The 26,469-nt window shown below is 31.0% G+C and overlaps 1 protein-coding gene and 1 long non-coding RNA gene across 7 annotated transcripts; one reads left to right on the forward strand and one right to left on the reverse strand.

The window, feature by feature from the left end:
* Positions 1-986: 986 nt before the first annotated feature.
* LOC111034369 (prostatic acid phosphatase-like) lies at positions 987-22,477 on the forward strand. Of its 6 annotated transcripts, none has more exons than XM_022315554.1 (11): positions 987-1,220; positions 1,460-1,523; positions 11,267-11,474; positions 12,624-12,725; positions 13,087-13,332; positions 13,427-13,615; positions 14,080-14,203; positions 16,143-16,360; positions 16,434-16,605; positions 17,857-17,952; positions 21,704-22,477. In XM_022315554.1, the coding sequence occupies exons 3-11, from the start codon at positions 11,364-11,366 to the stop codon at positions 21,820-21,822; spliced, it is 1,377 nt and encodes a 458-aa protein (XP_022171246.1). In that variant the 5' UTR covers positions 987-1,220; positions 1,460-1,523; positions 11,267-11,363; the 3' UTR covers positions 21,823-22,477. The 6 variants fall into 6 exon arrangements, with proteins under 6 accessions (XP_022171246.1, XP_022171245.1, XP_022171248.1 ...); XM_022315553.1 differs by having other exon boundaries at positions 987-1,146; XM_022315556.1 differs by lacking the exons at positions 987-1,220; positions 1,460-1,523 and adding an exon at positions 5,694-5,876.
* A 1,080-nt stretch (positions 22,478-23,557) lies between these two features.
* Positions 23,558-26,463, reverse strand: LOC111034380. The gene is made up of 2 exons (XR_002604529.1): positions 24,934-26,463; positions 23,558-24,872 (listed from the first exon to the last, which is right to left on the reverse strand). It is a non-coding gene; the product is annotated as an uncharacterized LOC111034380 (long non-coding RNA).
* Between the last annotated feature and the right edge of the window lie 6 nt (positions 26,464-26,469).

Below are 26,469 nucleotides of genomic sequence, written 5' to 3' on the forward strand. Positions count from 1 at the left end.
ATACATCGTAACAAAGTTAAGCAAAAATCGGATAATATGACATGTGTGCAAGTGTACGTGTATGTCTCTATATAATAAGCGTCAATGCGGCTACAACAATTACACGTTAGAATTGCTTCTATCGATTCCAATAATATTTGAACGTTCAATTATTATTGTTATGATTACCGCGTGTAAGAGGTGCGGCGATTGCCGCTAATTGTTGTTGTTATAATAATAATAATAATAATTATAATCATTCGGTGGTTATCACACTGATATCATAACAATTAATAATGTCTAGCGACTGTAGCGTTTTTATTTTACTCAATTCCACGCGATTTATGGACCTTAGCCGGAGCGATACAAATAATTATGATGCCAGCTGCATAATAATAATAATAATAATATATCGTAATATTACAGAATATATTGGCAATTATTGCCGTTCAAACATTTCAACCTACTTGTATTGAACCTCTGCACGAAACAGGCTTACTCGGCAATCGACATCTCTTTACGGTGTAATGGTCACCACTAAGGCGGCTCATATTTATAATATATACCTACACTCGTATCTCGGCGCAGATGTTATTATAGGTATACATATACAATATATTATTATATATACGTCCAAACAAAATACATACGCACTTGTATATATATATATATATATATATATATATATATGTGTGTGGTATGTACATTAATTTATTTACAGTGCAGTGTGTATATAGTATAGTATCACACTATTACGTAACTTTCGTAACTATATACAAACAACTATCAACAAGTGTCAAGTGTGCATTGCCCACCTTTTATTTTATCGGTATGTATACACTATACGTATATGCACGGCAGCAGTATAGGCAAAGGTGGGAAAGTTAATGGAAATAATGAACTGTGTAAGCACTTAATACTGTAACGTGTGTTCGGTAGATAACAATAATTGATGTTGGTATAAAAACTACACAACCATTGCAACCAAACATTTCAAAAACACTTTTGGTTTTAAATTTATGTATTATTTTTTAATCGACTGATAAAGTTTATCGTTATTTCAACAGCCAATTAGAAAATTAACTACCTAACTATAGTTGAGTTAAAAAGTCTAAAAAAATTAATTTTTTATAATAAATTACAGTTCATTCTTGTCATTGCCAACGGGTAGGCAAACCTCAGTTTTTTTTTTGTCGAACCACTACTTTAACATTTAACTACCATCATTAACGTTATATTATGTGAGATAATAATATTATATCTGATTTCACAGATAATACATAGTACATTAATTAATCAAGAATCATACAAATTACTATCTATTACTATGATTAATTTGCTATTCAAACGCTTATTATAATAATATATTCCTTCTTATCTTGTACTTATTAGATATATATATATAATATTCTGCGATTCTGCACATCATATAAGAACTATAAATAAATTTCAATATGGCTAACCAGAGTTTAAATTATAGAATAGTTCGAGTTGAGTGTGAATACCTGTCGGCCATCAAAAACTCGGATTGGAATGAATCTCATGTAAGTACCTAATTAATAATAATTATAATATGTTACATACACTTAAATGTTATATTGTCGTAATATTTATAAATTGGTATTTATATTTGTAGCATAATACGCACACAATAAAACTGTATTCGATCAAATTAATTAAACCGTAAAATATGAATAAAATTACTGTTATTAGTGTTATTCTTATTACCTATATAATATAATACGTTTCTGAATTTAAATTAAGCGACATAATCGAATGGCGGAATATCTATGGGTTTTCGGTAAGTTTTTTTCCCTCGTATGAGCGTTAACGATTTTTCGGTTAAAACGAAATTTCCATACGACTCGTATATACATTAGAAATCGATTTAGGTACATGCATATTACATAGTATAATATGGGTGCCTTGGGAAAGCCATTTGCTATCATTAATATTCCCTATAGTTTTTCAAATATAATATTGAAAATCCATCTCTGCTTTATCGTACGAACTCGCGTCGTTCGCCAATGTTCGTATTAGATACCTATTATAGGTAGCGGTATACCAATATTGTTTATTTATGACAGTATGACGTGAAATTTACAATTTTGATACAAACAGGTATATGTGATTGGTGTGGGATATATTGTATTTTATTGAAATTCGTTTAAATTGTTACCATAATTTGGGATGTTTAGGAAATCAACCAGGAATCAATTCATTACAAACAAATAAGAAAATATCAAATATCTTAAGTATGATCGGAATAAAAACATAAAATAATATAATAAAACACGGGTAGGTATACCCGTCTTATAAATACTTGACCATTATATAATATTGAAACGATTAAGTAATATTATAATAATCATCACATACGTTGCTTCACATATTATATTATACGTCATATAAGTGACTTATATTATATGACATCAGTGAACTAAATACTTTCGTGTAATATTATTATGACAATGTCATTGAAATTATAATTTACACTTGAGTACTAGCTCCGATCTGAATTCGGGCAGTTAAGTGTCTATATACCTACAGGTGTGTTTTCGTCTGTTGATACTTCCCTGCAGTGGACAAATTTCGTTCGACAAGAGCGCGGGGATAATAATAATGAATAATTTCAAGCAAAACACTGCACATTAATTGCCAAACACAAATATACAAAAATAAATAAATAAAGATCACGGTGTATTGACTAAGATGATATATATATATAGGTACACTACGTAATTTGCAGCTTTAGAACAAGATCCGCGTCATATTATTATCCCCCATTAAACTATACCCCACCCATTTAAATGCGGAAATGTGTGGTGGGGGCTTAACCCATTAGACCCCCCCCCCCCAAAAAACAAAGAAAACAGACAGCTTTTTAATTATGCAGGATCGAAGCCTTCCCCCTCGTCAGTGGGTCACATTGATATAAAAATATTAGACACCCCCCCCCCCTGAAATTTTAATTTATTTCCACCTATGACTGTACCACCAACAGGTTGGCCTTTACTCTTTTGCTCCAGTGAAAGTATGAATACAATGTTGAATAATTTTAGCCATATAGTGTTATATACAATGTAGTGCGGGTGTCTGCAGCACTGATGTTATGCACCTATGCAGTTGCAAAGGTAGGGGGGGTAAGGGATCACAGTCCTCCGAGAAACGAATATTTTTTTATCTCATTGCTTTTGAGAAAATGTAGTATTACTACAAAATTATTGTTAACACAGCCACAGTGAGCCACCTCGAGAAAACAATTTTGGTGTGTGCGTAACTGCATAATATAATATTATATTATATACCACATACCTGGATTGGAACCCACTGCGTACTTACCTATGCGTTTTTAAAAACGACTTTTATAATAATACGAATTTATTGTTATGTCGACTTAGTGTTAATACTTTTGTGTATTCATATTATGAAAATATTATGATTGTTAAAAAATTTAGATTTTCTACACATAGATTGTGACTCGGATTTTTTTTAATAATTACAGTACCATAATAAATTGATGGCAGAGGTATTCGACTACTATCTACGTTCAGTATGTCTATGAGGGAGGTATCTATTTTGACTAATGACAATGATAACATTTCATTAATATTGCGGTAGGTATAGGTGTACGTATCCAATAAATATCTAAACGGGTATTAAGTTCCTCTACGAGTGAAAGGAGTTATGGGATGATAAAAACAATGACAGTTTTAAAAAAAAAACAACACCCAAAATTAGACGACCGCTAAAAACAGCCCTTTATCGACCTCCTCTCTCCGCCCCTAAATACGCACCCGCATCCATCAGTAATATGATATTGTTGTACGATTATGTACACGGCCGTGACTGCCAATAAAACACAATTATAATATAGGTATTATTATTATTGTTGTTATTGTTAAAGTTGACGAGTGAGGGTTTGTGTGTGTACTTACCACAATATTATTGTTCGTCGTCCGTTTGCCGTCGAATAAATATAAATTAACGGTACAATTAATTGGAACAACATTTTGCCGTGGAATACTCGTAAGTAGGGTAATGTTCGCATCGTACGCAATAATATTATTATACACTGCTGCATAGAACAAATTTCTATACAGGGTGGTGGCCTTATACCTATGTATGGCCCTATACAAAAATCACAATCTATAACAGGGATCGTTAACCTTTTCGTAAGGATGAGCCATTTTTTCGAAAAATTACAAAACCATCATGATGTCCAGGGAGCCGCACAGGTTTGAACAACCTTTTTTTTAATTGTAGTTGTTGGTATAGACAATATATTATAGAATATTCGAATAAAAATAGTATTATTATTTCATTGAAAAATTGGTGGGCATTAAAAACATTGTTATTACTTCTTAAATTTAGAAAATATAGGAAACCTTTATATTTCATTAACTCGTTATTATTATCATTATTGTTTATACAAAATATATAATATTATTTAATTAAGTACAATAACACACGAAAAAACGTATCTACTTAATATATTAGCGTGAGATTTTCGACATGAAAATCGTTATAAAGAAAGTCCGAAATATTATCACTATAATAACGCAGGTACAAATTATAATTTATATCTTACGGATCTCGATACATTGATGAATTTTCTAAAGAGCCGCAGGTTGCATATTAAAGAGCCACATGTGACTCTGGAACCGCAGGTTCCCGGCCCCTGACCTATAGTATGCACTTGTGCACGTAAAAAGCCATAAAATATTAACTAAAAATGTTCTACCGGCGGCTCGATTAACAAATTACAAATAAAATACCGCATCTAAAACAAATACGAAGTCAAATAAGACGCTGACAGTAAGCCTAAGTCGGTAAACCAAAAGTGTATACCTACGTTCGAATACTCGATCGACTGTCAACCTGCACTGCGGCAGTGCGTATGACGGCTTTCTAATCGAATCTTAAAATTTCTATGTGAACTGACAGCGGATGAACGTTATTCGAAGGAAAATGTGCAAACATTTGTGTAAAAAAAAAAGTAATATTTCGTTAAAAACCATGACGCGTAGGCCTTTATCAGAATCTAAAAAATACACAAGTGTGCGAATATAATATGCGACACGAATAATTAGTTTTTGTCGTCACACGAAACACAATTTTCGTTCTGCCAGAAATGTAATATTGGGGGGGGGGGGGTGCTATCATAATAATTACGTGTTATAAAAAATACTCTGAATCAATATAACGTTATATTATAGTAGTTTTAAACGATCGTACAAACTTTTATCAACTTTCCTGCATTTCGTAAACGGGGTTGAATCCCCGATCCCCTCGCCTCCCGTGCCGTGAGTCCATTACAGCAGATGGCCATTTTTTACGATTTCGCAAAACAAAATATTGCACCTAAACCTATAGAATACATACCTATAATATCTATATCATGTAAAATACGCTATAAGTATATACAAGTAATCTGGCCAACTGTGTACAACGCATAATATTGTGTGGGCACATCATCGTCGCTTCACCCGCCGCGTAGGTCACCCGTCATCGCGCGTAACGCATTATTATACGATAAATTCGCGACCTTTTTAGCACCAGAGAGCGTTTTTTATTCATTTTTTACGCGGCGGCGTCGTCGTCGTCGTCGGTAGGTATAACCTATCGCGGCGATGGTACACGCGCGCAGCTTCATTACGATTTATCACTCGTCGTCGTCGTCGTCGTCGTCGTCGTAGTCAGTCGGCTCGACCCGACCCGGCATCGCGATATACATAGCAGTCTCGGCGCGTCTCTCTGTCTCCGCGGTGACAGATTCGTCTCCGATCTCACAGTTTTCGTCCGCCGCCGACTGTGACGCGATACACCACGCAGCTGCAGCAACTGCCGAGGCGCCGCCGATATCATACGACAGTAATATTATCGCTGTTAAATAGGTATATTATTGTGTTGTAATATATCATATTATTTGTGTTGTCGGACGCGATATTTTTTTTTCGTTCGGCGAGATAGCGTAATATTAAATCGTAACAATAACTGTACACGAAATAAAAATAATATAATATTATACATTATTGTGCAGTACAACACGTGTGTCCCGGGCAAGGGCAAAGACTTACCGGCCGGCAACTAATGATGTGTCGGTACACCTACCCACCTTAAAAGTCATGAAAAAACTTTCATGGGCCTGAGGGTTTATTTTTTTAGTTGTTGGCGATTTGACTTTTTTTTTTTTAACCAAACCTGTGCAGTATGTTTGTCCGCGTATTTTCAAAACTTTTCAATTGTGTTCATTGAATTGATTAAATTTAAAAATAATTGGCAAAAATGAACATTTTTGAAAGCAATACGAGTAATTAAATGGGTACATAATAAAAAATTAAATAGTTCTATTCCCCGACATTTATAGGGGTTTTTCATAATTTAAGGTGTACCGATACCTGATATTTGATATATTATAATTAAAAGGGATGAGGATCCGGGCTTCATTACAAAATTAAAAATATTAAACTCGTATGGTGGATCATTATTTGTTTATGCTTTTAATATAAAGACAATATAGCATTTATCTATGGTGTTTTCGAGGCCGGAGGAGAGTCAGATAGACAGAATGTTTTATCTAGTACAAACCATCACAAAAGACCCGAGTTATATTAATTTACATATGGGTACTCTGGTACTCGCTGAGACTGAGTAATGAGTATCATCAAACTGATTTCATAGACCAAATTTAATTATCTGTATATACCTATTGATGTATATTTGAAGGGTTGTGGCGACAAATCTTGTTATTAGAGCATAATATAATAAGGTTAGGATGTATTTGTATACACTCTTATTAAATAAATAACTCTTTTCTCTTTATACAATATTGACGAAAATTAATAATATTATGTCAATCAACAATTAATTATAAATGCTCACGGAAAAATATTTAATACAGTAATCGAAAGTAATATCACTGAATTCATGAAAATAAATAATTTATTGTTTTATAATATTATATAATATTTCTATCGAAGAAAATAATATTATTATATAATATTTTAATATTATTATGATCAGGGGCGTTTTTTCAACATTTTTACTGGTGTGCTTGGTTTCAAACAGAGCATTTTGATATTTCACCAGGCCGTATAAAGTAGTTATAAATATGTATAATATCCTGTTTTTATGAATATTAACAAGTGTAAATTAATAATTAATGCATTAAAAGTATGAAAAAGACAAATTGAATTGTCTTCTGCATAAACATAGATATATAGTCCGTCGTTGGACGCGTCTTTTTTTTGTACTCCTTTTGTCTAGTGTTGAGAGATTCTCTTATTTTATTTGAATATGTTTTAAACTACCTTAACACATTTTTTATGTTATTTGTATTGACTATATTCTGTTATGAGCACTTATAAGCTAAATATACATATATATATATATATATATATCAATGTTTATATTTTCTTTTATACAAAATAATTTAGTAAAATATTTAAAATTATTTTTATTTTTAGATTAAAAGTATTTTAAAAGGTAGGGCATAACTACTATAGACAATAAACCAATGTAAAAGACAGTGGTGGCCAAAATAATATCGCCGTGAGAAAATCTCTCACCATCACGCGATCAATGAAAGGGTAATATATATTATAACATGTACCTACCTAATATTAATTTAGAAAAAAGAAATATATTTTATATTTATAACTTTTGTAAGACCAATATGCTCTAGAAAAAAAAAGTCTGAGGCACACGGGGACTGCCGCGGTAGAGCTATTGCATAGCAATTCCGTTGCTATGTATCATGTATTTTTGTGTGATATTAATTCAAGTTGCACTTTTTAAGCGCGGCGACCGAAAAGAAAAAAAATAAGATCTTTCGACTTACGGTCACACTCTTTCGTAACGAAAAATATTTGTTCAGTCACCACGACAGACCCGCGATCAGAGATATGCAATAATAATGCTATTTTAAAAAACCGGATACCGTCGATTTTCAAGTTTAGCAAATACATCTACGAGTCTTTTGCAGAGTTCACATCGTTAACCTTTTCATATTTACAAGTCTACAACATTAATATGTATTGCGTTTTCCATATTATATGACACTGAACTAGCGCGGTTATAGTTGTACTTATATCGGGCAAATGATAACACCCAAAAACTATAACTCAATGCGATCGAGTTAAATAATGGTCGTGTCGAACATTATAGGTATGTCTTGAGCTAACATAACATTTTTTAATGCATGTACTGCACATTTCGAAAGGCGTTCTGCTTACGTCATATTTTATATGTATCTATATTGTTGCAAATTGTATCATAAAATAAATATTCCATCCGCACATCAGTGCGCATATAAGTATTTTATTCGTGTGTAGAACGTTTTAAGTATTATACGTACAGTGTTTGTCGAATACACCCGTGTGTCGTTACTCGTAATGTGACAATGCATAATATCGCATAATACACCGCAATATTTAGCATATTGCAATAATTACTAAACAAACAGCTGAAAACAGATATATAGGTACATCGCAATAGTTCGCAACCAGCTTGCGTGAGTATAGTGTGTCGGCCATTATGAAAACAAAATATAAATCATCATAATAATGAATTGTCAAATCGATCCACTACACTTATTGGGCATGTTAAAAACACACAAGAATCCTAGCTATTAAAATCTCTTTTGAACACCTGCAGTCGTAAACGTCCAGTCTGGACACGTAAACGGAATCCAGGGGAAGGCCGTCTTGTGTGGAGTGGTGTTCTGGTCACGGTAATATAATAATTATATAGGCATAAAGGAAATAATATGATTATATTTTTAAGTATATCATACTATTTTTGTTCATTTATTGCTGTATCAAGAATCTCGTGCTCCGATATCTAACCTACCGATTGAGCTGCCCCCCCCCCTTCTCCTCCGACAAATACAACCGTCGACAAAGTGAATTTATTGAGACGTGTACAATATATAGGCACTCGTGACGCTCACTTAGATGAACTATACTTATCTAATCGTATTCCATAATATGTGTTTTGCAATCGTTTCCACATTTTTTTAATAATAATATTATTTAATTCATGATTTTTATGAAATGTTTGACAACCAAAATGATCCTACCCCAGAAAAGTCGTCCAGATTCAACACTGGGTACACAAATCCGGTATCGATGTAGACATCATCCATGACTCTCCTCCCGTGCCTTCCAAATGCGTATATTTCGCCCTACAAAATCTTTGGTTTCGTAATGTGCTTAAACTCGTTCATATCGTAAAATATAAAATATACAATCGGTGACGGATTTTCGATTTTTTCGCACGTGTGAGGAGTCGTCGAGGTGATTATTTGTATATAGTTCATACCCATAGACATTTCAAACCGGGCACTATACCGTTTACCAGCGTGGACGATTAGTAAAAGTGCGTATTGGCTGTAATTTTTGTTTATGCATACCTATTACCTGCGCGCAACCAGTGGCGGCGGGAACTTTTTGAGTCTTAGATAAGCAAATTACACATTTTTAATATTTTTACCACCAACCATCCCCTTTATTACATCAAAATGATAATTTACCATGTTAATTATCATTAGGGCTGGGATTTTAATGCCCTAAAAAAACCCGAAAAATGTCCTAAAAAAAAATGATTTTATGACCTAAAAACTCTAAATAATGCCCTAAAAAACCGCGAAAAATGCCCTAAATAAAATGCTTTTATGATCTACACATTTTTTAATTTTTAATAATTTTAGTATAAATTACAATAAAAAGTTTTTAAAAATTCTTTATAAAAATCTATTACAAGTGTAAACTGTTAATACATAGTTTTAGTAGGTATAAACTATAAATCTAAAAAAAAAGTTGATTGCCCGATAATATAATACGAATTACGAGTAAATACTTATAATCTGTTATTTTTATTTAAAAACCATGTTGGTGTAAAAATCTTAAAATAAAATTTCAAATTCATACACATGGTTTCCACAAACTCAAAAAATGCTCCAAAAACTCTAAAATGCCCCAAAAAAATTAAGAAAATGACCTAAAAACTAAAAAATGCAAAATAAACTTTCTTATTCTCATTCAAATGTACATAGAAACAAATTTGTGACAAGACGAACATTGCACAGTAAGCTTTGAAAAACAATGCAAAGTGCATCGAAATCCCAGCCCTAATTACCATATTTGTTACGATAATAATTGTGTTGAGGCGATAGTGGTGTACTGGTGTTACAATAAAATTATACCACCGGCACCCACCTATATCGGACACGAAGCAATTGCTTCAAACGGTATTATTATATCCCGCAGCCACTGCGCGCAACAGCCTACCCATACCCGTGCGTGCGCGTAATTTACGTACATTTTCGAAACGTAAAAGTGCCTGCCAGTGTACGCATATTTTTTGGGAATAAAAACGACGTTTCGTTATTGTTTCCACCCGGAAATCCGTCACCACCGGATACTGCAGCTGCAGCAGCCCGCAGTACCCTAGTAGTAATAATAGTAATATTATTGTGGAAAAAAAATCGAAAGAATCGCCGCCGCCGACGATAATAACAATAATAACGACAGTAATTCGCGACAAAAATGACGCGGGCAGGTAATCGTTGGCGGTCGCACAGTGTACGAAACGAAAAAAAATCGCTCAAAATATGAATATCGCCCGCGGCGTTTGCGCCAATAAACGAAACAGACGATAATGGTATCACATCTTAAATCGTGCCAGCAGCAGCTGCAGCTGCTGCAGTTGCTGCCACAATAATAATAATAATAATAATAATAATAATAATATTATCGTCGTGTTGATAACGACGACCACAACAATAACAATAACAATGCGACGACGACGACAGTATTAAATAATGTCCGGAAACTCGCCAGCCTGATTTGCACGCCGAGAGTTTTTTTTCGCTCGACCGACCTTCATCGCTCAGGCAAAATGAAAACGAAAAAAAACCAGACGAATTCGCGATCGTGACGGTCCCCGAAGACGGTCTCTCCCGTGTCGTTGCGATAATATTATTATTATTATTATTATTGTTGTTGTTGTTATTACGGGCAGTTCTCGTTTCTCGTTGTTGTTTTTGAAAAAATTATTATTTCTTCGGTTTCGATCGTACGACGTCTACCCAGGTGTTGTAGGTGTACCTACCCGTGTACAACACCTATCCGGTCGCGCCAACAATTAATGGTCGTCTGTTTGACGACGACGATCGAACAATGACATATTGTTTGTTTAACGCAGGCCGCGAGTATGTGGAACATACAACACCGTCGTAACGATATGAATATTAAATAAAAAAATTTAAAAAATACTGCGATAGGTACACACACCTGCGCCCGCCCGCCTGTCCATTCCGATTCGGGCCACGCTGAAGGACGGATAATCTGAGCGTAGGTATTTTTTTTTCTTCTCCTACGATGCGTTCGACACTGCTGCTGACAGCCGCCATTTCGCTTGTGACGACCGATGTCTGTTTGGCCACCGACCCGCTGGCCCAGGAGTACGGCGAGCTTGTGTTTTCATCTCTGGTGAGTAATAATCAATTATTATGCTGTTTTACCTGTATAGCTAGTGATATTATTTACTATGCAATGGTTTGCGTGTAGTAGATAGGTACCAAAGTACTATATCCGACATTTGACAATTGGTTGTGGCTTACCTAGTAATTTATCTGTCTATAAATCTCAGTGAATAGTTATGACGGTGTCTAGAGTGAAATCCAGATAAATATTTAGGTACCTACCTACAAAAATGTATTTATTTCTACCCTACCTATTTGTAAATGTTAGGTATACTTATTCGTTTTATTGTACAGTAGACCAGTAATCTGGCTTCATGTTAATAGGAGACATCTAGTTAGTAGTTATCTGACTTAATCCAAAAATTTATAAATAATAGTAAATAAACTGATATTTACCGTGGAAAATAATGGCAGGAACAGGCATCTTGGGAATGATATCAGTCAACAATAATAAAACAAAAAAGCCAAATGATTTATTGAAATATTAATAATTATTAAAGCATCACATTTTTTTTTATAAATAATGATAACTTTATTGGCATAGTAATTTATATAGTCCAGAGATGGCGAACCTATGACACGCGTGTCAGAGAGTGACACTCGTGCACTATTTTAGTGACACACATGAATGAGTAAAAGTTTGATAGTATTAAAATTTTTGAAAAAAAAATGAAGGGTTATCGAACTAATTGACACGCAGGGAAAACAAAATCCAACCAAAAATTTTATTTGACACGCTGGTACAAAAAGGTTCGCCATCCCTGATATAGTCTATAATATGTAAGTATATTGCATATATAGTATCTACATGATTATACACCTCTGTAATTGAACTATGTGTTGTGGCAAAATAAAATAAAATTATAATAATGTGTAATTATGTACATATTTAGTGCATTCTTATTTTTATTTTTTATTTCCTTGACTCGTCCGATGTGCATTGAATTACTGGGACTCAACTGTATTTCTAAATATTTAATAATATTCGAGATAATATTTGTATTTATTGTTCCTTGGCTTCCTATAGATCTAGTCATAGATACTACAATATACAAATTCATGTAATATGTATATTGTGTATACCTACTCTAAGTCTAATTTTATGTTTTATTGCTCCATATTTATTTATCTGATAAATGTCTAATTTTAATTTCAGCTCTATAGACACGGCGATCGAGCGATTACTGATTTATCATACCCAAAAGATCCTTATAGAAATGCATCTTACTGGCCCATGGGTTATGGACAATTGACTAATGTAAGTTTTTATTTTTTTTTCTATAATTGTGTGCACAAAAAGAGATATTTAGAAGGTACATTTGTATTCAATACCTAGTAAAAACCTTTCTATTTTCATAATATTACGATTTAAATATATCATCTAAACTAATATTTTCATATAATAGGGGTGAGGTACCTTATATAGTATGTCAAGTAAAATAATAATGATACTACATTATTATAAATAACCTCAAGTTATTGGTACTTCCTGAATATTGTAAATATTTCTACAACTATTGGACTATTTGATTCTATAATTTTTTTTTTTCATTTCAACATATCTACTGTATCTATTTATATGTATTCCCTAAGTAATAAAGTATGCTTTATGATTTTAGCAAGGAAAAGAAAGGCACTATGAATTTGGAAAATGGATAAGAAATAGATACAGTGATTTTTTGCCTATTAAATACTCAAGTGAAGATATATACATTCGTAGTACTAGTGTGGATCGTGCTTTAATGAGTGCTGCTGTTAATCTAGCTGGTTTGTATGCACCAACTGCAGATCAAAAATGGAACAACAAATTAGGCAATTTATGGCAACCAATTCCAATTCATTCAGTTCCACGAGATCTGGATCAGGTAAATTTTGTTAGCATATTTTATGCTATATATTATAAATTGTGGTTTCTTTTATGTAATAATTAGAATTAATTGAAATATCTTTATTTTTCAGTCTTTGTCTTTTGGTAATAACTGTCCTCGGTTCACAAGAGACTTTAATAACCTTCAAAATTTGCCAGAAATCCAAAAATTTAATGAAGATCACCAAAATTTATACAATTATCTTAAAGAAAACAGTGGCATGAATTTTACTGATTTAATTGATGACACATTAACTTTGTATGATATATTATTAGTGGAGGTAAAAATTATTTAGTTTTTAAAGAGTATTCAAAAGATATTATAAGAATTAAATTTAGATTGATTAAATTACTTAACTTTGGATAAGTAATATATTGTATTAGATATGAGCGGCCAAACTGTATTTAGTGGAAGATAACACAAAAATAATTTTTCTTTGAAAATAGATTTAATTAATGTTTTTAAAAAATATATCAAAACTTCTGTATATCAAATATTAAATATAAATTGTAGTGAATCACTGATGTATATTTTTTCTGTTATTATGGCTTGTTTTTGGCTCATCTGTTTTATATATCATATTACATTAGTGTATACAAATTTAAAAATTAATATATTTATTATTAAAAGACTACTGTCTACTTTTCTTATAAATATTATAGGTCATACGTTTTAATGTAAATTGTATTTAGTTATTTAATTTTGTTTCGTTTATTTATTTGTATTTTATGTTAATTTTTTTAGACACAATTTAACTACACATTACCCAATTGGACCAATTCTGTTTTCCCTGACAAACTAAGAGAAGTTTCTGAATTGGCATTTCTATTGCCAACATATACTCCAATATTGAAGAAACTAAGTTGTGGTATGTGTAAATTCAACAATCAATAAATATTTAAAGGAATAATATGTCTAGCGATTATTGGATAATAATATTAAAAAATAATTAAAATACTTAATATGTATTTATACAAAACTGCTATATTACATCTAATACAAATACCTACACATTAAGAATATTATATCTATATAAATTATGTTAATTAACTGTAATCACCTATTGGAATGGTGTTTATAATTTGATATTATACTTGTTTAATTTTTTCTTGTTATTTTATTGATAACAAAATGATATTTGGTAATCACTATGCTTAAAGTAAGTTATAAAGTATATTATTTTATGTTTTCCTTTGTGACTAAAGCCATCAAAGTTATCTTAACTTCCATATATTTTCTGTGTTTTACCAATTCAAATAATTATAAGGATCAATATTAGCAATTGCACAAACACAATGTTTCATGTGAGGAGAGACAATAATTATATAGACCACAACCATGGACACATCATTTTTTTCTCTAATCTAAAATTAAAAAAATCTGTCTCACCACAGAAAGTTACTGCTTCTTGACAAAATTCGGTCATTCTTGCACATCCCTCACACCTCATGTTGCCCTGTCATCACCACTACTGATAGGTGTACTTGAGTTATCGGCTAACGGCACTCGATGGCAGATTAGTGAGTAAACATATATCTGTTTTTTGTACATAGATTGCACAGATAGGGGATTTCGAGGGGGATTTTATGGTTTGGCAAGGGTATGAAGCTCAGCATGCGTGAAACCGTACCTTTCTCCCGTAAGACAGACTATATTAATTTTAATATTATATTAGTATCAATTTATTATCAAGCTAAATAAGATCACTACTAAATATATGTCACTCATTAAAATAATTAACATTTTAAATTATTTAATCAATAAACTAACTGCTTGATACATTAGGTTATGACCTATAATTCTTAACAATTGATTACCACATTTATTGTTAAAATAATAATTTTGTTCATCTATTAAATATCTGAAAATAAGTGAATATCTCTAGTTTCGATACATCATTATATCTTTAAGAGGATTTGATATCATAATTTTTTATCTTAGTCTAACACATGTGCATCATAGGATTTTAGACGAGTTCTTTGCCAAATGTATCGACTGATGAAGCAAAACAATAAGAATTCTGAAAACAGATTTGAATTTTTTTATCAAGTCTACCTCAGCCTTCCCCATATTTTTGATTTTAACTTCTCCAATAATTGAAATATGGCAATTTTTTAGTATATATTATTTAGGAATATGGGGAATAATATTAAATATTTGGGAAAGTCCTGGAGTCTTGACGACAAATTCAAATCTGTTTTTTAGAATTCTTATCGCTTCATTAGATAAATGTTTACATTTGCGCAAAAAACACTTCTAAAATTCTTAGACAAATACAGAAAATCGCGGTATCGAATTCTCTTAAGATACAAACGTAATACCAGATTAATAAAGGTAGAGGGGGGCATGGACCCGAGCCCAAAACGGATATTGAACAATTTTGGGTAGGTAGTAAGTTTTCTATTATATATGGATAATGGATATATTATTATTATTTGGTTCTTGGCCAAAAATTATCTTAATCCAGCCTTGTATAAATAATTTTGATAAATATAAAATAGTGATTATTATTATCAATAAATCTTTGCCAAATAAATTATGTAAATAATTGTTTGCATTTTTCTTGTATGTTTTGGTATTAAATTATGATTTATTAAAAAACTATAAAATGATAATTATGAATGATACAAAATTGTTTAATTGTTAATAGATTTATTATAATAATATCATAAATTGTTCTATAATTATAATAATTTATTATTTTCCTGAAGTTAAAATTATCTAAAGCGTATTATATAAGTTGTGGTTCTGAACTTAACCTTTATAAAATGATTAAATTTGTATAATAGTATAATTTAAATTTTTAGGTGTGTTGCTTAATGAAATCGTCGATAATATGAGACAAAAACGGAATGGAACTATGAAAACAGATTTCAAATTATGGGTATACTCAGCTCATGATACCAATGTAGCTGGTTTATTACATTCTTTAAATGTTTACAATCATAAATTACCACCTTATACTGCTGCAGTATTCATAGAACTTAGGAAGAGTAAAACGCCAAATAATACTTATGTTGTTACTGTAAGTCAATATAATATTTAAAATTTCAAGTTATACACCAACAAAAAATGTATCAAATATTTTCATTTTAAAGGTATCATATAGAAACACTTCAACTCACGATCCTTATTTGCTTCATGTTCCGGGTTGTGATTCAATAGCATGCAACCTAGACCAATTTATTGATGTTGTGAATCCAATTCTACTTACAGACTGGTATAAAGAATGCCATAAGCCTGAAGAAAATAATGTTTTGGCATATATTGGTAAGTCGCAATCTATTTTTTTTTAATTTAAAAAACTTATGAGATATCTAGGTAAATCCAAAACATTTTAAAACTGTAATTAAAAAAAAGTTTTTGTTTATTTGTGTGAAATATTTTAATTGTGTTATCTCAATTATGTTTTTATTTTTATTAAATCTTCCATAATTTGAGTAATTAACTGACTGAAAGTGTGTTAAAGTATCAACAGTTCACAGGAAAAGTTAGATTAAAATTATTCCAAAATAAAAACTTTAATTTTTTTTTTGTATCTTAAGAGGACGCTACAACCGCATATGTTGTCATTGTCGTACAAACGCTTAATTTACTCTCAGCAGATTACATTTCATTCTGTTAGTCTAAGAATTAGAGTGAATCGACCTATTATGAAACTTGATGGTAAGAACATTATCTGTGTTCCTATGTTGGTTTTTTTTACGATAGTTCAATTCTTAAGTGAGTTATGAGCATTTTTAATTCATGCTATTTTATAAGCATAACTAAATAATTGAACTATCATAAAAAACCAACATATTACATAATAACATAGATAATATTCTTACCATCATGTTTTATAAAAGGTTTATCACTCTAATTTTTAAACTAACGGAATCAAACTTAATCTGCTAAACGTACATTTTATATGTTACACACTTGTAAGACGGAGACAACACATAATATGAATGTGTTGACTTCTTAATTGATTAAACTATATACTGTATTACAGATTATAATTATTGTATTGGATATTTATTATAGTACTACTTTTAAAATATTTTTTTTCTTATTAAATCTAACTTGTTATATAAATGAACAATTATTTTTTTTCCTAGTTATAGGCACAAAACTTTGTTGAATACATCAAATATTATTAATTCAATATTTATAATGTCAAATTATATATTCATGATAAAATGCAGGATACTATAAAATGTATATTTAGGATTTGTCCTGACATACTATATAATATGTTAAAATGCACTTAACCTACACAAAAACTCAACCAATGAATAATAGTTGTTTAGACTTCTAATATTTGGCGGAATGATAAAATCAACAAATGGATTAAAATTAAAAAGTCACTTATTTATAGCTTTGAGCCATTTATCATTTACAAGATTTTAGTAGTTACATAAAAGGAGCCAACTTTCAATGATTTAATAAAATCATTGACTTCATGAAATGTTTTATATGAATAAATTAAAATATTTTGTGTATTAAATAATTTATTAATACCTATTCTATTTTGTTTAGGAATTATTGCAGTAATATTGATAGCTGTTTCAATCATATTTTTTTTGTTAAACAAAAAATATTTCATCTGTTATTGTGGCAGAAATTATCAAAAATGTACGTACAAAAAAATCATCAATAAGTAATATTTATTACAATAGTGTTTGTATTTATATTTAATGATATTAGAATGCTTAATTTTTTATATATTTGTAGTATTTAAATTAATTAATTAATTGTTATTATTTGTAGTTAATATACACGGTCAAATAATTGACTCATCTAAATATTAATGTGTTAGAAAATGTATCGATATGTATCTTAATATCTTAAAATATGAAATAAAATTATCGAAAAACTCTCAAATTTATAAAGAAAAATTTCAATAAAATTTGTTTAATACTCAACTATAACTAATGTTTAGACTCAACTAAACTTTAAAATATATTTTTTCAACTACATTACTCACTAGTTTTAATAATTTTTATTTCTTATCCTATGTCTAATTAATTACTAGTAAAAAGGTGCAGTATTATCAATTAAATGTACAAAAAAAATCATATATTTAAAATGATGACTATAAATGTTTATTTAAAGTGAGTATTCATTGTAATTTAATAATATACAGGCAATATAGGTAATAAAAACATATTGTTATTTTTGTTAGTTCTCTAAATTATTATTATATTAACTAATTTTACACATTGAGAGTTAGATAAAGTAAGTTTACATTGTAATTTTATTTTGTAAAATAAATTAAAACAAAGTATTTGGACTAAGGCTCTTCATATTTAGTTGTTACCGTATGCAACTAATATTGTCATTTTTATGTTATGGATTTCTCTAAAAACTGATTATTATTTAAGAGTATTGTTAATAAATTGATTTACATTACTATTATTATTATTATTATTATTTATTTTATGTTTTTCATTTCAGTTTAAATGGCATGGACTGACATTTTTTTTTTATGCATCACGACGAATTTATTGACTAAATATGTATTGAAGAAAATATCTTATTTTATATACTATAAGCATGCTAAATATTTTCATATTACTAAATGGCTTAGTATGTTTCAACATTTTACGATAGCTGATGTTATTCGTCGCCCTTACTACTAATGGGTGTTAAAAATGTTGTTCTAGGTTACAAATTTCAAATTATGTTAGATAATAGATAGTATGATTACTGTGTTAAAGTAGTTAGACTGTAGTATTTGTTTTAGTATTTTATTAGAAATGTAGACCCCGTATATTGAAATATGACTGAAGCCAGTGTATCAATTCTAGAAAATTAAATGAAACTTAGAACAATTATATGACTTGTTTATTTTTATTTTATTTCCACAAATAATTCTAAATCCAACTTTCAATATTATATTTTGTAACCACGTTAATTTCATTCAAATGTGCTCTAATAGTTATTGTAAAAATGTGAACCAATAATTAATAACTGTGTAGATAATTATTGTGTAGACTGTAGAGGTACTTCATCTGATGAAATGAAACTATTGTATACCATCGACGTATTAAAATGTTACATTAACATATTATGTTACAATAATTTCCCTTGGATTTTCAATGTTTGCCAGTAAATTAATTTAATATTAATTTTCAACACTAGGGGTGGTTAATTTATAAATATATCTTTAGGTAGGTACATATTTATTTTTATTGATGATTTTAAATTAAATATGACATGTATTATTGTTATTAACATGTAAATCATATGAATAATAAATATATTTTATATTTATAGTTTTTTATGTCAGGTAAGTGACTAATTGGTTATTAGTTATTGCTTCTATTGCTATTATGGAATCAATTAAGTACTCATCAAAAAACTGAATTATCCAAATATTTATGTTCTATCAAATTTCTATATACTTTCATTACTTAATGTCACTCTAGGAAGTTTTTTTTCTAAATGTAGCTGGTACCTTCAAACAAAAATGTCAAATGTTAAATTAGTACCCCCACAATGCTGTTTTACTGACCATGAATATTAGTTTTGTAATAGATCGATTTGCTCTAATTTTTTAACCTAACGGAGCTAAACATAATCTGCTGAAAGTAAATTTGCTATGTAATGCACCTGTGAGACGGACACAACAAATGGCCTTGTAGCTTTTTGGCGTTTTCCAATCAATGTGTATGGACAATTCCAAACAGAATATATCATTTATATTAAAGATAAAAACAGGAAATAGCCCAAAAACCAGGCTCATTATTGTTTTAAATTTGTCCAATACACGACAACCTTCAAGATTCAACATAGGTACCTTACTTGTACATGTATTAATTAATAATGGAAAGTCAATTGCTCTAATTCAAAATATAATGCAGTCTTATTAATTGTATAATATATGCTAACCTCCCTTAGTCCCATGGTCTAAAGAAAAACATTTTAAAAATGCCGAAAATCGTTTTTTTTTTTAAATTTTAAGACTGCCATTTTATAGTTTTATATTCATTTATAATATTATAAGGAAAAAACAATTTTGTAATCTCAACAGAGATTTTAAACAAATGAAAGCAATTTGTATTTTCAAAAATACAGCATAATATTCTAAAATTGTACGGTTTTCACACTTTATGTTAACCATTGCCAATCCAATAGGTACCTAATAAAGAACACACTGACACTACTAGTTGATATTGTATGCATTATTTTTTTTTTCATAATATTGTATAATATAATATATTTGGATGTTTGGATTGTGCCTACCATGACTGCTATGCATAAGTCAGTTTTTTGGGCCCATGATCTTTGTTACAAAATCAGAATATAGGTTATTAAAAATTGTCCTAGCTAAGATATTTCTTGTAGAAACCCCTCAATTAATAAATACTAATGCTACGATTTACTACAATAGAGCTTTACCACGAAGGCTGCGTTCTAAGTATTCGGTAGGTACTTACGAAAGAAGACAAAAAAAATCTTAAAAATAGCGATAATATAGTAATTAATATTTTAATCGGCACTTTGTAAGGTATCTCCGATCGGAATTCGATGTAAGCATATAATAGGTATACCGAGCGGTCCATTTAATGTGGTAAGGCGCTCATTATTTCGAAAACTAACGTTTTTGAAACTATATTTTGTACATGATTTTAAGTCGTCAAAAACAATATTTTGTCTAAGACAATTTTTTTTACGGCATCGTGCATTAATTAGGTACCTACGGGTCTAGTTGATTCCCCCCAATATGATACTATTTTGCCCCCCTCGCCACTTACATGTCTCGTGTTTTCGATGTTCTAATCAATAATAAATAACTAATAAAAATGTACGAAAACTATTTAAAGCATTTTCCGTATACCTAGGTACTGGTCTATAGACCATACGTCATATAAAACTAAATATTCAGGTGGTCAAAATAAAAATGGACTAAAATACATTTTATATGAATAAATAAATCGTAAAAGAAATGCAGAAAAGAAAAACATCATTCCTAAATTATGCGGGTGGCCAAAATTCTGACATGTCCTACGCTGCTTTTCATTATAAGTATCGCGGCCGTTTAATTTACTTCGCCTCGTACACTCTGCCAAATAAGGATCTAGGAAGTTTCTCCTGGTCCCTTTGCTTTTCTCGTCGTCCCGTTTAGCACGTCTCCGCATCCTCTCGACGAATAAAAGTTAAAATTCCAGGCCAGGAGTGCTCCCCCCCCCCCTAGCACTCGCCCGCGGCGGTGTGCGTTATTCGTACGAACATCGTTAGGCAGGCCGGACGTATATCGCAAGTATTTATCATATCGTATAATAATTATTAGTACGTCGTCCCGACGATTTATATTTTTTCGTTTCATTATTTTTTTTCACACTGCCTGTTCCCTGCCGTTTAAACCTTGCGAATGTTTCAGTGTACCATGCCGTGCCCCGGGAGGAGACCGAGACCGTGGACTTCGATCAAGACGGACGGAGTCGCGTGGCCGTCTCGTTTCGGATGAACGGCGTCGAATCGACATCCGCAGACGTGTAAATATTATATTATTATTATAATATAATAGTACCTACCTGCAGCAGTATAATATTTTTACAATACAACATGTGTAACGCAGAGGGCGGTGCATCGCGGTGACGGTTTTCGTTTGGGGGCTAATCGATAATAATTATCGTCATATAAAACAGTACGGGCGGTACGGCATCCGCAGCTCTACCGCCCGTACTGTTGTCGGCGATTTTTGCGTATATAGATTGTCGAGAAACTTGATTTTTCAAAAACTGCAGGTTTCTCGATCGATCGTTTGCGAGAGACACTGCAATATCGTTTTGCAGCGCGTGTCGTATATTGTAATATCATCATCATTGTCGAGCAATCGCCATTTGTTTATACATTTAACATTATTATTATTATTATTATTATTATTATTATTTACACATAATATAATATAGAAATATAGAATACAGATACCTATGTATTATTATTATTATATATTTATGTCGTATATTATATGATAATTAATCCGACCGCTGTGTGAGGTGGACGAGAACTTTACTCTGTACACGATATAGCTGCAGCTTATTATAAAGTTGTTGCAGTGATTATGGCCAGGTACTGCTTGGCCTCATTGCGTCGTTTGTCGCATCCCCCCCCCCCCCCAAAAAAAAAAAAAAATAATAAAAAAATAAAAAAATATATACTGCATTACCTATAATATATTATCTACACCGGACTACTTAACGTGGGCGGGTACGGTGGAGTCTCGATAGTTGACAAAACATCAAGGGGAATAAAAATAAACTTCAATCATGTGTTTTTCGATTTACCTATATGAATTACCTGGTCACGACTTGAGGGGCGAGAAAAAATTCGTGTTATCGAGACTCCGCTGTACATTAATTGTTAATATTATTGGATTGGGTTTATTATAAGAACAACAATAATTATCACTTAATTCGTGCCTACTTGTAGTGCCCACCTACCAACGTAGGTGTTATAGTCAAATTGTCGGTGCACATAATAAATAGGCACCTATATATAATACCTACCTACAATACTATGTGTATAATCTATATATATATATATATATATATATATAAGAATCTAACTTGATTTTGGAGACGAAGGAAACCGGTTTTGAACCCTCACTATAATAATAATAATAATAATTAACTAATTACCAATTATTTTCATATATTCGCCGATAACGATGTCTGTTTCTTTTTAAAAATTTTTTTTTTATTTCATAATCGTTGCATTATTTGTACAGCCAAAAAATAATCCTATGTTTTTAAATTAAATTATAAAAAAATAATTTCTTCCGGAGGAAGTTCGGGCTGCTAGTATATATATATGGCTGGAACTTAAATTACGTTCAACAACTTTCGATCTCGAGATTAAAACAATTCCTGGTACTTGATTTTGTGTTACGTATGTGTTTTGCCTGCAAGCTACCGTCCGCCGTTGGTGGTGGTTTTCAATCAGTTTAATCTAAAAAGATTTTGACGAGGAGAGGCCAAAAACCAAATTTATTGCTGACTTTAAAATAAAATGAATACATTTGAAGTGATTTGTTGCTTTTTACTAGAGGACAGAGAGGCACTCTATTAGATTTTAAATAATCTCACGCGCATCAATATTTTTTTTAAAAATAAACTGCTGACCTTTTTTTATATATTTGGTTGTACTAAAATGTCGGAGAACAAAAATAATATGAACCTACCTATGCATAATTTGTGTAAAAAGTAAATATTTTGTTTTCTTATACATTAGGACATTAGGTATAGGTACGCCCCTACTTATAAGCCAGCCTACTGTCTTTAAACAGTTTCTAAGTTACCCAAGTCCTAAGTAGGATATATAGAACTAATACTGACCTAATGACGCGTTTAAACATTATTTAAAGATTTAATGAATAAATACCTACTAAAAATATAAATTCTACAAGTACAATTACTACATTTGGTGTTTGATGACGATTAAATTATTAATTTCATTGAACACAGTTGTCAGTTATACTCGTACGTCATTACTATGTATAACACTCACAAAGTTTAAAAACATAGTGACTAAAGTATTGCACCCTCAAAATTAAAATGGTCCAAGGAGGGGGGGAGGCGCATCTCGTCAATGTGAATCATTGAGCTATTGATTCTCGAGGTATATTATAAATATATATATTTTATATGACGTATAAAATAGAATAACGATTTATCCGAATTTAACCCGATTTTCACCCTGATAATGATTAAGTACTAGGAATTTCTGACTTTTCGTAAATTTCTGAAAACTCCCCCCCCCCCTTTACGAATATACAATATATATATTATGTCTCATTATATTTTTTTAACCAAAAAAAGGGTTGTCTACAAGCCCGGGGCCAAAACAAAAAAAATGAATCTATAAGAGGCGGTCCACATTCAAGTACTTAGCAAATAATTTAAGTACCTACTTATACCGGTATGCATGGTATGCATGGTCTGAAACTTTCAAGTGGTAGTTAGGTACTTTCACATATTATTTGGAACAACATGCGGATGCCCTCCAATATATTATCTAATAATCGCTTCACACCTAGCGCCTATTATACCTATTCTAATTATATTATTATGGGGAGGTATCGTTATAATTTATCAAGTTATCAATGGGCAATACGATTATTGTGGTACATGTATTTTAATTATTTATTTAATTTTATTTTACGATGACGTGACTTTTTAATTGATATAGTATGACAATCGTATGTTGTTGTTATCGAATACAAATCGGAAATTCGCTGCAGGCTTATCATGATTTATAACCATTTGAGCAAACAGGAAACATCGCCACATATTATCTTGTGTACACTTGCCGCGTATGTACTGTATGATATATTGTTCTATAATTTTTTATATAGCACATATTTTATCGGAAAACAATATACTGTCCCGTCGTACTTGGTTAACACGAAATCGTACGATGCCTCCAACTTTTTCCCGGTCCTCATCGGGTGGCTAGAATTTCCTGTAATTGTATTCATCCTTGGACAACCCGAACTTTTTGTCCGGTCCCTTCGACTTCGAGCGAACCAAATCCGACTGTATTATAATCTGTAAAATATTGAAATAATTAATTTCCTACACACCTCGACTGGGTATAGGTCGCAGGTACCTGTTGCGTGCAGTTGTTACTTATAACTATGGGTGTATGGTGTACACCCGGAGTCACCTGTTCGTCGAACATTGTTGAGAGACCGCACTAGGAATTATCGGAAATAATATTCGCTGGCCATCAAAGTTGCTGACGTCCGTAAAAACCAATAAAGAAAAATGATTATAAATCACAACACTGTAGAACGTATATCATATTATCGTTTCTAACTTTTTTTGTTCTAACCTAACGTTAATGCTTTTCGAGAAAATTAGTGTTTAAAATAATCACTTTGTAGCACCACATTACTATCCCAATAATAATTACCGACACCAACGTAATCACAATGTAATCGATTGTAGGTAGTAGACAAATACATGTTACCTATACTATAGGTTAGGTGAGGTTAAGTATAGAAACGTATACCGCATACCTACATGTTTACTGTTTTACACCACTCGCGGCAGCGGTTACAATAGGTACCGCCAACAACTCAACTATTAGTACCTACCTGTTGTGTTAAAAGTTAAAATGAAAATTAATATTTAACGAGAATATTTAAGAAAAAAAAAAATGTTTTGTTTTTTGTACCTGTTCATTATACTGTTGTTTTTCGGCCAATAACTGAAATCAAAATATAGATTCGATGTAAACATTAACGAACGATGAAAATGATATCACCCAAACAATACTTAAAAGGTACTACTAATATTGTATCACACCTCCACTATTCGTGGATATTAGAGTCATACAATTTTAAAATCGTCGGCATGCGGTAAGTGAGTAAATTAATATTTTTTCCCCCTCAAAATTGTACTAAAAAAAACAAAACATGTTATACGTCTTCGCGCCTAACACGCAAAATCTTGGTTATTTAAAATACCTTCGGGAAATATGTTTTCTATAGTGAAAATTAGTTAATTATAAAATATTATAATGTATATAACGTATTTATATGGTCAGTGTGCGAGTAAAAGGTATAGTAAGTCAATATGATCATTTTTCACAAAGGTGAGTAGGTCAACTAACAAAATAAACTTGAAATATAGTTAGGTAACAATTAAGTCTGTGTAAGAACAATAGTTCACACTTTCGCAGACTATACGATATTTGACTTGAAAAGTTTGAATCGATATGCAGAAAATATCGACAACAAGTGCCTATTTTCTTGACTGATTGATTACCGTTTGACCCAATTTATTTTGCCTCTTTTTTCAATAGTCACTAAAAAATACTTTTTCAAAAATCAAGGTTTAGCCGTTAAGGCGATCAGGTACGCGTTCTCGCCGTATTTTTGTTCTGTAAACGATTTCAATTAGTCCCTGAAAATTAAAAATACATTACAACGGCCAATGCACATTATGGAATTGATTTTGACTTATTTGCTATTTTACTCGCTGCACTCCGTCCATATTATTTTTTTTTTTTTTTTTTATTATTAGTTAAGCATCAACTACATAGGTTATTAGCTTACAGGTGTAAATTTCTACATTAAATATTTATATGCTGTTGTACAATTCAATTTTTTTTAAGTATAAAATTACGCTATGAAAGTTT

The sequence above is a fragment of the Myzus persicae genome, unplaced genomic scaffold (assembly GCF_001856785.1).
Source record: "Myzus persicae strain clone G006 unplaced genomic scaffold, MPER_G0061.0, whole genome shotgun sequence".
NCBI lineage: Eukaryota > Metazoa > Arthropoda > Insecta > Hemiptera > Aphididae > Myzus > Myzus persicae.

Excerpts from the sequence above, each read along its gene's own strand:
- LOC111034369 (XM_022315554.1), top strand. The coding sequence starts at position 11,364 with ATGCGTTCGACACTGCTGCTGACAGCCGCCATTTCGCTTGTGACGACC. Across the intron at positions 11,475-12,623 it reads AGCTTGTGTTTTCATCTCTG|CTCTATAGACACGGCGATCG; the intron begins GTGAGTAATAAT and ends TTTTAATTTCAG. Across the intron at positions 13,333-13,426 it reads TTCCACGAGATCTGGATCAG|TCTTTGTCTTTTGGTAATAA; the intron begins GTAAATTTTGTT and ends TTTATTTTTCAG.